General features: G+C 42.5%; 1 protein-coding gene across 4 annotated transcripts; it reads right to left on the reverse strand.

Moving 5' to 3' along the window:
* Positions 1-10869: 10869 nt before the first annotated feature.
* Positions 10870-16050, reverse strand: FST (follistatin). Of its 4 annotated transcripts, none has more exons than XM_008692552.2 (6): positions 15866-16050; positions 13795-13986; positions 13153-13371; positions 12597-12821; positions 11712-11939; positions 10870-10989 (listed from the first exon to the last, which is right to left on the reverse strand). In XM_008692552.2, the coding sequence occupies exons 1-6, from the start codon at positions 15948-15950 to the stop codon at positions 10907-10909; spliced, it is 1032 nt and encodes a 343-aa protein (XP_008690774.1). In that variant the 5' UTR covers positions 15951-16050; the 3' UTR covers positions 10870-10906. The 4 variants fall into 4 exon arrangements, with proteins under 4 accessions (XP_008690774.1, XP_008690773.1, XP_040486378.1 ...); XM_008692551.2 differs by having other exon boundaries at positions 11712-11942; positions 15866-16042; XM_040630444.1 differs by lacking the exon at positions 15866-16050 and adding an exon at positions 14266-14414 and having other exon boundaries at positions 11712-11942.
* Positions 16051-16541: the final 491 nt, after the last annotated feature.

A 16541-nucleotide genomic window follows, 5' to 3' on the forward strand; every position in this document is an offset into this window, starting at 1 on the left:
ATAGATTAAACTGTTCTATACTAATAATTCTTTTTTTTTTCCAGCATCACTTTACATCTAAAAGGGAAAAATTTAACTTCTGTCCTGATAGAAATTGGCAGCACACCAATAAAAACATGTGATAACGTAATTAATTGCTTTAAGGCTGTTTGGCCAGGTGGAGGCAAAATCATTCTCTTTGCTCTGGTAGGTTTTTTTCTGTATTTTTGTTTTTGGTTTTTTTTTGTAAGATTTTATTTATTTATTTATTTATTTATTTATTTGAGAGAAACATAGAAGAAGCATGAGCAGGGGAGAAAGGCAGAGGGTGAGGGAGAAGCAGACTCCCCAGCTGAGCAGAGAGCCTGCCGAGGGACTCAATCCCAGGACCCCAAGATCATGACCTGAGCGGAAGGCTGACGCTTAACTGACTGAGCCACCCAGGCACCCCCTTTGGTAAAGTTTTAATATGAATTGGTTGTTATTGTCCTTTAAATTTTATGCTAAATGCTTTTAGTACAAAGTAGTGTTATGATAGGACTGGGAATTTTATCATTTTTCTAATCTGAGAATTTTCTTAATAATGTTAAAAGAAACATACATTGTTAAATCTTTTTTTCCATAGAATCCTGAGTTCTTTCCCCACCTTCTCTGTGTTAACGTGGTTACTGTAGTCATAAAACTGGGTATGAAAGTATGGCATATTTTTAATCCATTGAGAAGATTTAGTTTTTTTTCCTACTGAAGCTAAAAGGACTAAATTCTGTGCAGCTCTAATTTTAATGCTTGGCTTATATTTACCACCTTCAAAACTGGTATTTAAGGGGGTAGAAATGTAGAGTAAATACAGGTACAGAACTAGAATATGTTAAAATGTAGTGATGTCTCTTATAAATTGTTGCAAAACTGAAACAATTTTCAAGTTAAGTGGGGCTATGAAATTGTTCCATTTAAATTATCTCGGTAACTAAAAAATAACATCTTTATTATGGATAAAAATTAGGTACCATTCAATGTATCTATTTGAAGTGTACAATTCAATGGTGTTTATATATTCCCAGAGTTGTGCAACCAGCACTACAATAATTTTAGAACATATTCATCCTCTGAAAAGGAAATACCATACCCATCAGCAGTCACCCCCCCCCCCCCCTTGCTATCCCATTCCCTCAGCCACTGGTAACCACTAATCTTTCTGTCCCTACAGATTTGTCTTTTCTGGACATCTTGGCAAAATATATATATATATATTTTTTTTTGGCAAATTTTTAAAGTGCATTATTTCTCTGACAAATTCTAAATTTTATATTGATTTATTACACATATTTTTATGATTTGTTACATATTTTATTATTATTTATATATTGATATGCATTTATTTATATTTTCCTCCTCATTAACTATTGAAGCTTTGCGTTAATTTAATAGTCAGTTCATATATTAGGTTTTTTTTTTTAAGATTTTATTTATTTGAGAGACAGAGCATGGGGGGGTGAGGGGCAAAGGGAGGAGAGGGAGAGGGAGGAGCAGACTCCCCACTGAACAGAGAGCCTGATGCAGGGCTAGTTCCCAGGACCCTGAGATCATGACCTGAGCATAGGTCAGATGCCAGCCAGCTGAGCCACCCAGGTGCCCCATATATAAGATTTTTGACAAGCTTACAGTTGATCCCAAAACTGCTGTCATAAAATATAAATAAATGACTTGCGGGTTTTTGTTGAGATGTAATATTGGCCCATACAATCTAGACCCTATCAGGAGAATTTTAAACAGATAAATCAATAAATCAAACAAAACAACTTTTGTAATGTTACATTAGCCTACATTCATTCCTTCTGCTCCTGGATATTGGTAAAGAGAAATATTTATCTTGATTTGGTCCTTTTTCTTTCGTCACCTGGATCTTTGGCCCATGTCATCAGCACTGGAGATCTGACTTTCTCATATAAGGGTCTTTGCTAATGTCAGAGAATTCTTCATTTTTCTCCAGCCTTTGCTTGAGGTTGAGTTCAGACTCCTAGTATTTGTAAGCAGTAGCTTCTACACTGTTCCACCACAGGCTGAAGTTCAGGAAACTTTCACTTGCAAAGCACTCTGCCATATGTTAACTACTGTTTGTTACTTGAGAAATTGCTTCTGTCTGTGTTTGCCTCTGTTGCCATTCTCCACTTGGTTTCTCTGCCCTTCCCATCTTCCTCTGACTTGTGCTGGGACGATGTAGAGTGTTTGGGAGCTGCTGTCTTATTGGATGGAACATTTGACTGGCAGTAGATTGTGAATGGCCTCTGATATTGATGAATTCTATACTCTCCTTCTGGCTTGCTGTTCTACTTTTAACCACTTTATGCCTATCTCTTGTTTAAATTAGCTGGTAGTATCTACGCTATTGTGGCTGCCAGGATCTTTGGGACACCCTCTCTACCTTATACTTCTCTATGCTGAATTCTACCTTCCCAGTTGAGAACTTAACCCTGCGTTTCCCAGCTTCTTTTACTAGGGACTTAGTTTCGCCCATCAGATAGACGCCTATAAAATTTTGATTTGGGGGGAATCTATGTGAGGAGAGAAGCGGGGTGAGGGGCATCCCTTTGTTAGGAGCAGTAGATTTGGGGGTGCAATTTCTTGATCTTAGAAGAGGAAGTATAATCTGAAGTTTCATTTAATGGCAGGCTGGTCATAGAGTTCTGCAGTCACTACCATAGGAATTGCAGTGAAAACCACGATGATATTGAAATACTGTGGAAGGGACAGAAGACTGTGTAGATTGAAAAGCAAGGGAGTGGAGAATGGAATTTCTTGGCCTGCAAAGGGCAGTCAGAGCATATCGATGTGTGAAGCAAACCAGGTGAAGGACAATGGAGACATGGTAAATACAATGAACTAGGGAAAGCATACCCTACCTGGAGGAGAGAGCTTCTGCTGTCTGTTCTGTTCCTGGTAATCGTGCCCGTGTGGTGTCACAAGCCCAGTGATATCTGGCTTTCAGGTTTTTCAAGAAAAAGTAGAAATCCAGATTTTTGGATGGAATTTCCTAAATTTTAAATATTCTCAATTAATTCGGAATTATTTTACAGGTTTGTGTGATCCATAAGACATAAGTCAGATCCAGTCCACAGGTTGCCAGCTCTTGGTCTCTGTTACTGGTGGGAGCACAAGCTCATAAAGAAGCCCTGCAAGAATGGCAAGATAGGGGGCGCCTGGGTGGCACAGCGGTTAAGCGTCTGCCTTCGGCTCAGGGCGTGATCCCAGGGTTATGGGATCGAGCCCCGCATCAGGCTCCTCCGCTATGAGCCTGCTTCTTCCTCTCCCACTCCCCCTGCTTGTGTTCCCTCTCTCGCTGGCTGTCTCTCTTTCTGTCGAATAAATGAATAAAATCTTTAAAAAAAAAAAAAAAAGAATGGCAAGATAGGAGGGTGTGGAAATACAAAAGCCAGGAGAATTGACAAGAGTAGTCTGCTTAACAGTGTACAAATCCAAGAGAGGTCTATTACATAAGGATAGAATAATGTCCATTGTGTCCACTGTATTGGGAGCTTGGAAGTCATTGATAACATTTGTCAAACCTCTTCAGCTAACAGAAGAGACCAAATTGCAGAGGGTTGAGGAATGAGGGCGAGGTGAGGCAGTGGAGACCCAGTGAAGATTACTCCACAGGTTGTTTTTAGAGGGAAACACAAGAAGGCTTTTTTTTTTTTTTTTTGAAAGCCTAGCCAAGGCTAAAGTTTTTTTTACATATGTATTTGTGCAGGTATGTGTATCTTTGAATTAGGCAAGCTTTACTAATTATATTATTTCAATTTTCTATAACCTTAATTAATTAAGTTTAAGGAAGCTCTATACCCCGTGTGGGGCTTGAATTCATGACCCTGAGATCAAAAGTCACATGCCCTACCAACTGAGCCAGCCAGGTCCCCCTCTATAACCTTATTTTTAAAAAGTTTATGAAGCATTTTTATAGGCTCAGTTTAATAAAACCACCGTAGAGGGAGAAATTAAAAACAATGGAGGGAGAGGCACCCGGGTAGCTCAGTCAGTTAAGTGTTAGCCTTAAGCTCACTTCATGATCTCAGGATCCTGGGATCTAGCCCCCAGGTGAGTCCTCAGGCTCCCTCCTCAGTGGGGAGTCCGCTTCTCCCCCTCCCTCCTATTCGTGTGCTCATGCTCTCTCTCTCTCTGTTTCAAGTAAATAAAATCTTTAAAAAAACAACAACAACAATGGAGGGAAAGGTGTTAGCACGGAATTCTTGGAGGAGATTGGGAGGGATGAAAATGAGATTCTCTGAGACTGGAGGGAAGACAATTAGAAATGGTATGGAATCAGGCAAAGTCATGGCTCATGCTGGCAGTAGAAGAAGCTGAGGTAGTTCTTTATGGCAGCAATTTTCTAGTTATGTGGATGAGATAAAGTTCACTGAAAGTGAGGAGAGTGGGAGTGGATATGTTGTTTGAGCACAGTGGGGAGGGTTTGGAAATGCCATGGAAGGGAATGGGAAAGAGAGATGTATTTTAAATCTTGCTCGGGAGGCTAAAGAACCCAGTTTCTGGTTAGATCCCATACTTGTGTAATGTATAATTTTTCAGGATTTCATTCCTTGTTCAGCAGCATAGGTATAGGCGTGGAGAAGCTAGATCTGGCTGAGCCATAGTTAGGATTTTGGCCGGAGGGTGTGGGTAAATGGACAGGAACTCATAGAACCGCAGTCCTGGTGAAAGAATCATTGAGGTGTCTGAAGTAGGAAACAATATGAGACTAAGAGGGAGTCAAATAGCAGGAAATTGAAAGAGAGGCCCTTCTAGCCCTGGTTCAGACTATGAACCTTGGGATGGCGTTGTTGCATCTGGATGTATCCCTTGGAGGAGGTCACGATTGTTTCAAGCCTGTATGTTTATTGCGTGTGGTTGTTTAGATCTCCCTGTTCTTAGAAGAGGTGGGTCAGATGAGTAGCAGTTTTGCTTTCTGACACATGGATGAAACGGAAGCACTACTTGAAGAAGATTATGCAGAACTCCTAGAAGTTGCCGGCAAGTGCCAGGGAAGGGAAATTGGCCCAATGTCAAGTTAAGGGAGGACCAGAATTGGCAAGCCACTACTATTCACTCAAAATTCAAGTCTCTAGGGACGCCTGGCTGGTTCAGTTGGTAGAGCATGCAACTCTTGATCTTGGGATTGTGAGTTCAAGCCCAACGTTGGGCATGGAGATTACTTGAAAAAAAAAATTCAAGTCTCTTCTTGATAAACTTACTTCCCAATGCATCTGGCTGAAAGGGATGGTGGAGGCAAGCACACAACCCCTAGCCAGCCCAGTGGAAGCCTCCCTGGGAAGATCTCCCTTAATGTAGTGGAAGATGAGAATATTAGGGAAAATGTGCCTTGTGCTGTTTCCAGCTAAGTGCCTTTATCACCAGTAGGCACATGCACAGCATGAAGCCAAATTATGTGTGAGAATCCTGGCCAGATCAGGCTGGGGGAACAAGGCTGAACATGGCTTCCCTGGAGCTCTACCAGAGACCCATTATACATGGGTTTTCTGACTGCCTTTGGAACGTCAACTAGCCAGGGCTTACTTGGAACTTGGAATGATTCTAGGGCAGTAGTTCCCAAACCCTAGCATGATTACGAATTACCTGAGGAGCTTGTTAAAATGTAGATTCTTGGACTCTATCCTCAGTGAATTTGGTTCAGTGGTTCTGGGGTAGTGCTCCGGAACTTGTATTTGTAACAAGTTCCCAAGTAATGTTGTTGCTGCTGGCCCAGGCACTACACCATTTATGTTCAGGAATTTTATTGACTGGGTTCTGGTTCCACATATCCAATGAATAAATTGCCCTAAGTTCATTTGGATGACTTTTCTTGGGTTTCTGATCCCGCAGAAGACTCTACCTTAGGAATTCTAGGTATTGCGGGCCTTTTGAATAATCCAATCCTTCTGTTACCTGTTGTCACTGGGCCATATACCCACAGCAGTCCCAAGAAACTATAAAGACTGACCTTTATGGAATGTATCGTGACCATGAAATTGTCCCATCAATTATTTTTGATGCTGAAAAAGACAGCGATCTATCCAGATTTCTTCTTCAAACTAGAAAAATATAAAGCCCCCTCTTCCTCACGAGGATTGTAACTTTTCCTCTAACTTTTTGCTTGCCTCGAATTCTTGAGAAAAGCTTATACTCATTATTTAGCCAGAGACCTGAGTCCTTAGGAAATTAATACAAGAGGCTTTTGGTGGGAGTGTTATCTGGCTTCCAACAATACCAGTTGGTTCCTGGGCCATATTCTTAAAATAGAAAAATGACCAATTACAGCTCTGCCAGGACTACATTTGGTGTAATCCAGAGAATATGTTTTTAAGTGTCTGAAGGACTCAGCCACAGGAATCTTGATGGTACCAGCCAAGATATCTGAGGTCCAAGGATGGCAAAACCCAGGGACCATTCAGTACTCATGGGGGGATTCCAGCTAAATAGAAGCTGGGATTTGGACATGTCTGGGCAGGTCTGCTGAATATGCAGGGCAGGCATGCCTGGAGTCTATTTACATGACAACTTTTGGCTGAAGAATGACTGTATGCTGATCTGAATGGAAAGTGAAGTGGGAAGAACAGAAATGTGTCTGTCTTAGGACCCAGGTTTTGATAAATGTTCTTTAATAAATGAGTTTATTAATTAAATAATGTATCATCTTTTTGTTTCTCGGAATTACACAATTTATATTAAGATTTTTGACAGTTTGAAAATAGCTCATTACTATCTTTAGGAATCTGTAGTCCTTGTGTGGGAAATCATTTCAAAATGAAAGAAGATTGATTTAATTAAGTTGACTACCTGGGATTATATTGGATGTGTGAGAAAAGGACAAAAGACATATTTTGTGGCTTTGGAAATATTAGTGAATTTTAAAAAATCTTCATAGGAAATAATGTATTTAAACTTGTTATTTTGAACTGTGTATTCTTGGTATAGCACCTACAATGTTGTGAATTTTGTTAAATATTAACATGGCTAAAAATACTTTAAAATCGTATTTACCTTCCATTTAAAAACTGTTCACAATTGTGCTTCTGGTCTTGATGGGTGCCATTCCTCATTCACTTGCATTTCCAAGGTAGAGTTTGGTTGATGAGCCACAATTCCACCTTTGTTTTTCTTTAATTAATAGCAATTATTATAATTTTAGAGGACACTCATTTACGGACTTTTTTTTTCATGTGTCAATCACCCATCTAAGCATTTTATACATCTTATCTCTTTTGAGCCTCACCACTTTAATTATCCTGACTATATACATGGGGAAACCAAGGCACAGAGCCATTAAATTACTTGTCCAAATAGTATATAGCAAGCAGTGGAGAAAACCAGGGCTTTAGGGCATTTACAGTGTTTTACTAAAGTTATTAATCACTCTAAATTTTAAGATGATTATAGAAAAGAAAAGGCTGTGTCTCAGTTTGGGTATGGTTTAGGTGCCATGAACTCTCTCATTGCCAATTTTGATTCATTAAGTAGCCTTGGAAAAGTCACTGGAATTATTTTCCAGAGACTTATGGTCATACAAATGATTTTTTAAATTACTCTGATATTTCAATTGCTTTCCTAGAGAATGGGAGAAGCAGTCTACTGTGTACCTCTCCTTGAGAAGGACTTTTTAGATTTTTAAACTTTTTATTTGGATATAATTTCAAACTTACAAGTTGCAGAAATAAAGACAGCATTAAAAATACCCATATACCTTTTACTCAAATTTACTTATTGTTAACATTTTACTCTAATTCTTTGATCATTTGTGTGCTTTCTCAGAATACAGATGGAGAAAAAACTATAACGTTGTATTTTTTTCTTTCTAAATCCTTTAAGGGTAAGTCACATACTTTTTGGCCCTTTCCCATTAATACCTTAATGTATATTTCCTAAGTATAGGGGTAGTCTCTTGTGACCACATTACAGAAATAAATTTCAGTAAATTCAACCTTCATTCAGTACTTTAATCTACAGACAGTATTCCAATTTGTCAATTGGCCCATTAATGTTATTTACAGCATTTTCCTCCTTGGGTACAGGATGCAATCTAAGGTGTTACTGCATTTAGCTGCCATGTTTGAGAATAATTCTAATTATGCCAGATTTTATTTTTGCTATAGTCTAGAAGCCATACCCATACAATATATAAAAATCTTAATTTAGGTGGAGATCTGATGAAAAATAGACTTCTGATAGGTTTTTTCATTATTACTTGATAGCTTACAATTTCTAATGATGATTAGGATACAGTCATACTAATTAAAACTAGTTTTAATTAGTTAACTAGTTCCTAGCAACTGTGTCTATTATATTGTACGCCTAAGTGAATTAGATTTTTTTTAAAGACTTTTTGAATCATAGTTGGACTTCTAACAATAGCCTAATGATGTTAATCTAATTTTAATTTTAGAAGAGACTTCTATTTTTTGGTTCTAATTAATCGAATACAGGATTACTGGAAAAGTAGGGAATTCCAAGAAGGAAAATGAGATACTGTCTAGTGTGTAAGAGGAATGATTGATGCTGACAAATACAAAATGAAAAATTTTAAATAAATAATCAGGATGTTGTTTAAAAACAAGGCAAGCTGTTGATTTTATCACTCCGCCTTGCTAAGACACACATTGGTCCCTGTTAAATCTGACGTTTTTACTCTGATCGCCAATGTAGCATCCCAGGGCAAAGTCACAAATCAACTCCAGGAAGGGCTGTGAAACTGTATCTGCCGGCTCTTTCCTTTCCCAAGAGCACATCCCTAGTGGCACGCCAGTAGCTTCTGGGCACTGGGGAAGTTGTGACCCTTGTCTTCCCCAGGGTTAATGGCAGTCTGTTTGTCTTCTGCAACTCCCTTTCACCTTTCCCCGGGAAGCTAACAAAACTTACAGGTTCCCAATCATTATTTAAATTCCCTACCCGAGGCCCCTCTGCCTCCACCAAATTTGGTGACCACAGTTGAGAGCCAAGAGTCCCCTACCACCATTTTTAATAGGTGCATTAGAGAGGGTTTTCAGAAAAGGGACAACATTTTAAAAAGATCTTGGGTCATGGCTTTTGAAAGATCGTTATCTATTGGTTGAGCAATGTTGGCGATATTGACTGTTCTTTGCTCTTTCCCTCCCACAGAGCCAGTCCTCTCTTCTTTGTGTCTTGCATTCCTTCGATATTTTAATATACTTAGGTAATGAATTAGCACTCAGTGAATTGAAAATCTGCATTATCTAGTTATGCATTACTATGTATTACAGGGACTAGGCTCTAATAGTGTGACTTGGCGGTCTTGTATTCTGCAAAATAGTGACACACATTCTCTTGAGTGTTGTTACATAATCCCGAGGAACCATGGATGTCATTGTGGAAATCCACGTCTGCCTCATCCTCCCCCCAAGTCCCTAGAATTCCAACCTGTAATGCCTATCTCTGTAGTTGATATTCTGATTTTTAGAATGTGCTTGTCAAGTATTTGTCTATTTTCACTTTTCCTTGTGATGTGCTTTGTTTTTTAAAGAGCTAAGATCCATTTTATTTACATGAATGAAGATCAAGGGTTCCCCTGGCTATGGAGAGGAGCTTACAAAAGGACAGCTAAGTTGATGGTGTTTTTAGGTATGCAGTCGCTCCTGCAAAGGGGTTGCTAGGCCTCAGATCCCTTTATTTTTCAGACTCCACTGAAGTGATTTGTAATTTACCTTGCTTTGGATCTTCTATTGTCCTGGTTCACTCTGTTTTTTTCGGCAAATGTATCATATACACTTTAACTCAAAAGCCCAAACAACTTCTTTCACATCATCAACAAGTGAGACCACTGGCTTTTTAAAATTTTTTTATTTTTTCACTCATCATTTATTTACAAATACACATTATAACTTTTATATACATTGCACATTTACATGGTAGAAAAGTACAAAACTATATATTTAAATGAATTTATATTTAACTTGCCATGTTTGAAAATATAAAATTGCATCAGAAAAAAGTATTATGAAAAGCAAGAAACTTGAACTGATAAAGCTTTGATATAACTTTTAGTGACACATTGTTTGAAAAAGAACTTATTGAAGAGGTACAGCAGACTAGCTTAAAGGAAACACCTAACAAAAGGTTGAATGTATAGCATTCCCTTCCTTCAGTCTCCAGATACCCATATCACTCAGTGTCTTTGGATTTGCAACATCTTAAAAGTATCTTATGAGAATCTAACATTACTATCCCCCTTTCTCTCACAAATCATGACAAGAGAACTGAACTAGGAGTTTCCTCGAAGATGTATCCTCTGTACCTTCTATTTGAGTCAGTTATAACGCCTTTTGGTCAGTCAAGATTCCTTGTAAACAAAACCCGAGGGATCATGTATGTACAGAACAGGCAGCAGAGAATCCAATAAATAAACATGACAGAAACTGACATGCAAGTTTGTTAAAGTGGAAAAGAGTCTAACCACAGTGAGATGAAGGGAGACAGATGAGTGAGTGAATAGTAAGGAATGGACTTAAATGGTTTACAAGGAAAAAAAAAAAGCTTTTACTTTACAAGCAAGAGACCTCACAATAAATAACAACTGCTCTTCCTTTCACGAATAAATTTCTTCAAAAACAAGGTGTACAGTCAACCAGACATTTTATGTATAAATTATAAAACATGACACAGTATAAATAAATGTCTACAAGTCTCAACTACGGGCCTCATCCAGTAGACCTCACAATGACTGCCTCTCCGTGTCCGATGAGTAACAAGGTGGCCTGGGAGAGAGCTCTAGGACGAAAGTCCTTTATGTATAGTTTTCCCCCCAAATAAATAAGCATACACTTATTTACAGTATGGACAATATATTTTTTTTCTTTTTTCTTTCCCTTTTTTTTTTTTTTTTTTTTTTTGCCCAAAGCTGTGTCAACACTGAACACTGGTGGAGGGTTTACCACTCTAGAATGGAAGATATAGGAAAGCTGTAGTCCTGGTCTTCATCTTCCTCTTCTTCCTCGGTATCTTCCGAAATGGCTAGATGGGGGAATACAGGGGAGCTGTTGTTTAAATACGGACAACAACAGCGCAGAAGCAGCTCAGTGTATGTTTTCAAAGCCCTCTGATACAGCCATATTACAGCGTTGCATTTTTATGTGACTTGCAGTGAGATGCTTTGTTTTTGGCATCTGCTGTTATGCAATAAGTTTAAAAAAATTTTTTTGTTTTAAACATAATCTATGAAGTCAAACACTGCAGAAAGTTCTGAAGAATCAATGGCTCAGGTTTTACGGGCAGATTCCTGAAATTAGATAAAAAGCGCTCTTGTGTTCTAGGTATAACTGCTTTGGGTCCTTAATTCAGAGTTAGTAGAGGCAACTGCGAAAAGCAGCAGCCCATGTGTGATCATATAAAGCTGTCTTTGAAAAAGAAAAAAAAAACTTTTGAAGCAGTTAGTTTAGATTCAAGTGTTAATAAAGCAAACGGCAAAGCACATTACTAAAGCAAAAGAATTAGGGGCAAATGACTAGAGGTAGGTTTTTAGAGGCAAGCCCGTTGATGATCATTGGACAACTCCTAAAGCCTAAACATTCCAGGGAATTTTTCTGTGGACCACTGAATTGCTGGTGAAATTTAGCAGTTACCTAATTTTAACAGAAATGGGCTTCTATTGGAAGGTTTCCGTGCTTTTACGTCTCCATTCCCTAGGGCTTGCCTGGGAGCGCCTCAAACTGCAGCAAGGTTAAAATTGCACTTACAGTTGCAAGATCCGGAGTGCTTCACTTCCAGCAGCACACCTGAGGAGCAGGCAGCTTCCTTCATGGCACACTCGCTGGCGTAAGTGGCATTGTCGCTGGCACAGACAGGCTCCTCAGACTTACTCTCAGGGCACAGCTCATCACAGAGGGAACACCGGCCTCTGCCAACCTTGAAATCCCATAAACACTTTTTTCCACCGGTGCACTGGATATCTTCACAGGACTTTGCTTCTAGGATATAATATGCCTGTGATGAGTAAATTGATTTCCCTCTTTCCCCATTTCTCCCTTTCTTTAGTCCCCTGTCAATAAATACAAACTCACTAATAGGATAATGGAGATATTATGCAAGAATGCTTGATTACAAAATTGAAACTCAAACACACACGTTTCCTATATACCCTATTAGTACATGGAAATGGTATTTTGGGGGAACAGGTTATCACAGTAATCTTGAGTTAAATATGTATTTGATTATTTCCCACAAGTGGGATCTTTTGAGAGATAAAGAATTCCATCAGTTATTAGAATCTGGTAACAGATTTTAGGAACTGTTAAGCAATTATTTCTTGCTTCCAGCAAGTCTAGCACCTAAAGTATGTGTAAAATTGAGTGAGTTCTAAGTTTCCTAAGACAGAAAATTGTTTCCTGTTTCTTGCTGGCGTTTCAACATATATGCCAATGCTTCTGGAAGATAACTGTTTCCTTGAGGAATGCTGTGGTTCAAACAGTTTACCCAAACTGGAGAGTATTTCTCCCTTTGGTGAAACAATGCATTACGGAGAGGCTTTGGGCTTATTTATTGATTAACTCCACAGTTTTAACACTACAACTAGCCTTTCTGATCCTGTTTCCATTTTTCCTTGCTTAATCCAGAATACCTACTGATACACTTTCCCTCATAGGCTAATCCAATTGATCTGCCCAGGAGGCAGGTAGCCTTTCTCAGGTGACAGGCACTGGAGTAGGTCACTCCGTCGTTCCCACAAAGATACTGTTCAGAGGAGGTGGGCTCTGGGCAAATCCGGTTACAGGTCACACAGTAGGCATTATTAGTCTGGTCCACCACGCATGTGGAGCTGCCTGGACAGAACACATCCCGACATGTCTCTGAAATAAAGAGGGAAACACACATCAATAATAGGCACTTCCTGGCCCTTAGGCCGTGAGCATTTGGTATTATCAAGGAAATCATAAAAGGGAAGCACCCAGCTTTTTCAAAAGCACTTTGGGAGCCTTGTGGTTTTCAAGAGAAAATCTATGACTCTAGGTTGATCCCCTTAGTGCTCCTAAGAAGTCTTCAGAATATAAAAAAGGGTTACTTTATTTTGCATCATCATTATTGTGAGGCTCTTAGAGTGGACTCTACGGCCCCCCAGGGGTCTTCCAGTGGGTCCACCTCAGGCAGAAGGCTAGAGGAGGGGAGCCAGGGAGGACCTACTTTTACATTTGCCCTGGTACTGGACTTCTAGTTCCGGCTGCTCTTTACATCTGGCCTTGAGGAGCGCGCACTCGTTGCGGTAGGTTTTCCCGTCCAGCCCACACACTGGGCCCTTCCAGGTGATGTTGGAACAATCGGGGGCACAGACGCAGCGGGGTTTGTTCTTCTTGTTCATTCGGCATTTTTTCCCTGGACCGCAGTCCACGTTCTCGCAGGTCTCTACGAGGTGGAAAGAGGCATGGGTCAAAACCAGGGCCAAGCAGTATGCAGTTCAACCGGGAGGGCTGTGGAGGCCGTGTACAATCCTGTGGCCAAGAGTTCGCCCCAGAGGGGTCCAGCTCTCTCCTAGAAGCGGAGGAGGGGGTGGGGGGACAGTGGTCTGCTCCCTATACCCAAATCTCTCTCGAACAGGGCGAGCGTGCTGGCTTCACCACCCCACTTGGCTAGTAAGTCCAGGAAACTCTGGCAACCGTGTTTTGCCTGTAGTGTGTAATAGGCAAGGTTCAACCCGAAGGCTGCGGGAAGGTAGAGGGAACCCACGAACAAAACTCTCCTAATCCCAAACCCCAGCTGGGCAAAGGGGAAGGTGAGGATAAGACGCCCTCTACTGAGGGCCTGCAGACTGGGGAGGAAGAGTCCTACCTTTGCAGGGGATGCAGTTGGGGGCGCCCCCATTGAAAATCATCCACTTGAAGAGCGTGTTGTCATTTACATCCTCCTCGGTCCACGAGGTGCTCAGGCGGCCCGTGCTGCAGCACTCCTCCTTGCTCAGTTCTGTCTTGTATAGGACCTGGCAGCGGCCGTTCTTTGCTTGGCGGAGCCAGCAATTCCCAGCTGCGAGGAGACAGGGGTGGGAGGTGGGTGAGAGAGAGGCAGAGTAGGGGGAGGGAGGCGGCGAGCTTGCGAGGGAAGGAGACCCAGCGGGGATGGGGAGGGAGGGAGTGTCGAAGAGTAGAGAGAGACGGGAGAAAAAAGCAGAAAATAAATTGAAGGGAGTAAAGAGGTGGGGGAAGGGGGGGGGGGAAAGCCGGTTGAAGAGGTGGGAGGTGGGTGAGGGGGAAGCAAGGCGAGAGCGAGAAGCCAGAGCGCCCCAGCCATATCAATGTCAGTTACCAGTGACCCAGACACAACACGTGCAGCTTGCATTGACTTTTACTAGACTGTTTACTTTTATTCGTCCCATTTCATAACCTGCAGCGACTCGAAGAGCAGATTAAAGAACCTGACAAAAACAGGATGCGACGGATGTTTTTACATGTCGGTTTCACGTAGGCGGTAGGGGTATTATTTGTGACAGGGGTTAAGAAAGTAGGAGAACTTAAGAGAGAGGCAGACAGAAAGAGAAAGAGAGACCGACACAGACACACACAACAGGAACAGATCAAGCAAAAGGCACTTGTGAAAAATGAAAGCAAAAAAGCAACCGGGCCCTGCCCGGAGCTGCCCTGTGCGGCCTCGAGGCGCAGCCCGCCCGCCAGCCCGCCCGGCCCGTTTTGCAATCAGCCAGACCCAGAGGACGCCCGCGGCCACCGCGATCTTTCGAAATCTCCGAGGGCTGCTTTCCCCGGCGCCCACGTCCGCGGCACCCAGGCAGCGCCTCGCCCCGAAAGGCGGGCAACTCTGAGTAGTGAGGTGCCGACGGCGAGGGGGCAGTGCCCAGGGGGACAGTTTACAACACACTCAAAACGTTAACGCTAAAGCAAGGAAAGTTACAGGTCTGTCTCAAGAAAAGTGTAGGGGGAAAAAAGAAAAGGGGGAGCCTTCCTACTATTTCACAGTAACACACACCTATCTCATACCTACCGAGAAATCTTTGCAAGTAATTTTCCCTCCTTCCTCCCCCTTTTCATGTTAGGATTTTGGTCAGGAAGACTTCTTATGAATCATCTATATAATTTGAACAATAATTGGACCGCAAGCTGCTATTATTATTATTTTTAAAAATTGTGCCCAAAGACTAATTTAAATAAATTTAATAAAAAACCCCTAAACTTTAGAAATTTGCTCTTAATGCATCTCAGAATTTAAATAAGTTGTGAGCTCCTCGCTGTTCTACATAAAGTTAGTCGGAGGAAAGACGCACAGAAAATAAATTGTAAACTACTCAAAACACTCCGGGGTAAATTTTTTTTTTTTTTTTTTGCGGGGTTGGGGGGAGGGGGTTGGAAGAAGCATCCACTAGGCAGAAAGCTACTCTTCCCTCTAAAATTTTCAGCACCCACATCTCCAAGTTTGGGCAAAGTTGCTGAAACCACGTCCCCCAGCCACCAAAGAAATTTCAGTATCTCCCCCCCCCCAATCCCCCAGTCATTTTTTAAAGTATCCAAAAGATGTAGGAGGGAAAGAGGTTAGATTGTAAATGGATCGACTTAAATCTCCAGGCTACTGATGCTTGTCCCCTTCTTCAGAGCCAAAATAGGGGAGATAACATCTAAACTCATTATGTCCAGAACTTGGAGCATCTAACCCTAACTACTGAGAGAGATTCGAGCTTACTCCTTTTCCTTTTAAAGGATAACCGCGCTCCTTAACTCGGCTGGCAGTCCTGAAGTGTCACTGCCTTCAGTTTTCCCACTCCGCTCCATCCTAGAGTCGCTAAGTTGGTCCAACATCTTCCGAGAGCAGCGTTGCTTAGAACAGACCCAGTGCAGACGACAGAAAAGTACAAACCCCTGCCGCAGCCGAGCCTCCCAGCGCATCCCCCCTCGCTTACCCTGGGCGCTGCGGTCCTCCATGAACTGGCAGAGCAGCAGCAGCAGGAGGCAAAGCCCGCCGGGCTGGTGCCTGGGACCGACCATCCTGAGGGCAGACGCGGGGCGAGGAGCGCGGCGGCGCGGGGAGCGGGCGCGGCGGCGGGTGGCTCGGGCGAGCGGCGCGCGTCGCAAAGGCTAGCGGCGGAGGGCGCAGCGATCCCGGCGCAGCCCCGCGCTCGCCGCCGGCCGCCCGCGCGATTCAATGGACGTCAGAAGCCGGGCGCAGCCGCGCTTTAAATCTAGACGGGGGTCTCCGCGGTTTGCGGTGGGCGGTCTCCCAGTGTGTGGGGCAGTGGGAGGGCGGCCGCGAGCAAGGGTGTGCGCGGCTCCTTGGGGGTGGGGAGCTTTTAAAAGTTCAGTGTGAATCAGGTGACATTTCCCACCTTCTGGAAACCCTTCCCAATTATCTGTCGGAGGTGCCCGAAATCAAAGCGGCAGGAGGGGAATCGCCGAGTTCTTATTTGCGTAGGAGGGAGAGGGAGGGGGGAAGGCGGAGGGGCGGGGGGTGGGGGCGACGCTTCGGGGGTGGGGAGTGGGGAAGAACACCCACTTCAAGTCCTGCACGCCGCCGCTCACAGGCAACGCCGGCGCGCCCGGGGTGGCGGGTGTGTGTGTGTGTGTGTGTGTGTGTGTGTG

Source organism: Ursus maritimus, unplaced genomic scaffold (assembly GCF_017311325.1).
Source record: "Ursus maritimus isolate PB19 unplaced genomic scaffold, ASM1731132v1 scaffold_15, whole genome shotgun sequence".
Taxonomy (NCBI): Eukaryota; Metazoa; Chordata; class Mammalia; order Carnivora; family Ursidae; genus Ursus; species Ursus maritimus.

What these genes read in the sequence shown, in the direction of transcription:
- FST (XM_008692551.2), bottom strand. Translation starts at nt 15,950, where the DNA reads ATGGTCGGTCCCAGGCACCAGCCCGGCGGGCTTTGCCTCCTGCTGCTG. An exon ending in GGAGGACCGCAGCGCCCAGG is followed by an intron (nt 13,987 to 15,865) that starts GTAAGCGAGGGG and finishes GTCTCCTCGCAG; the next exon opens with CTGGGAATTGCTGGCTCCGC. An exon ending in GCACTCCGGATCTTGCAACT is followed by an intron (nt 10,990 to 11,711) that starts GTAAGTGCAATT and finishes TCCCCCATCTAG; the next exon opens with CCATTTCGGAAGATACCGAG.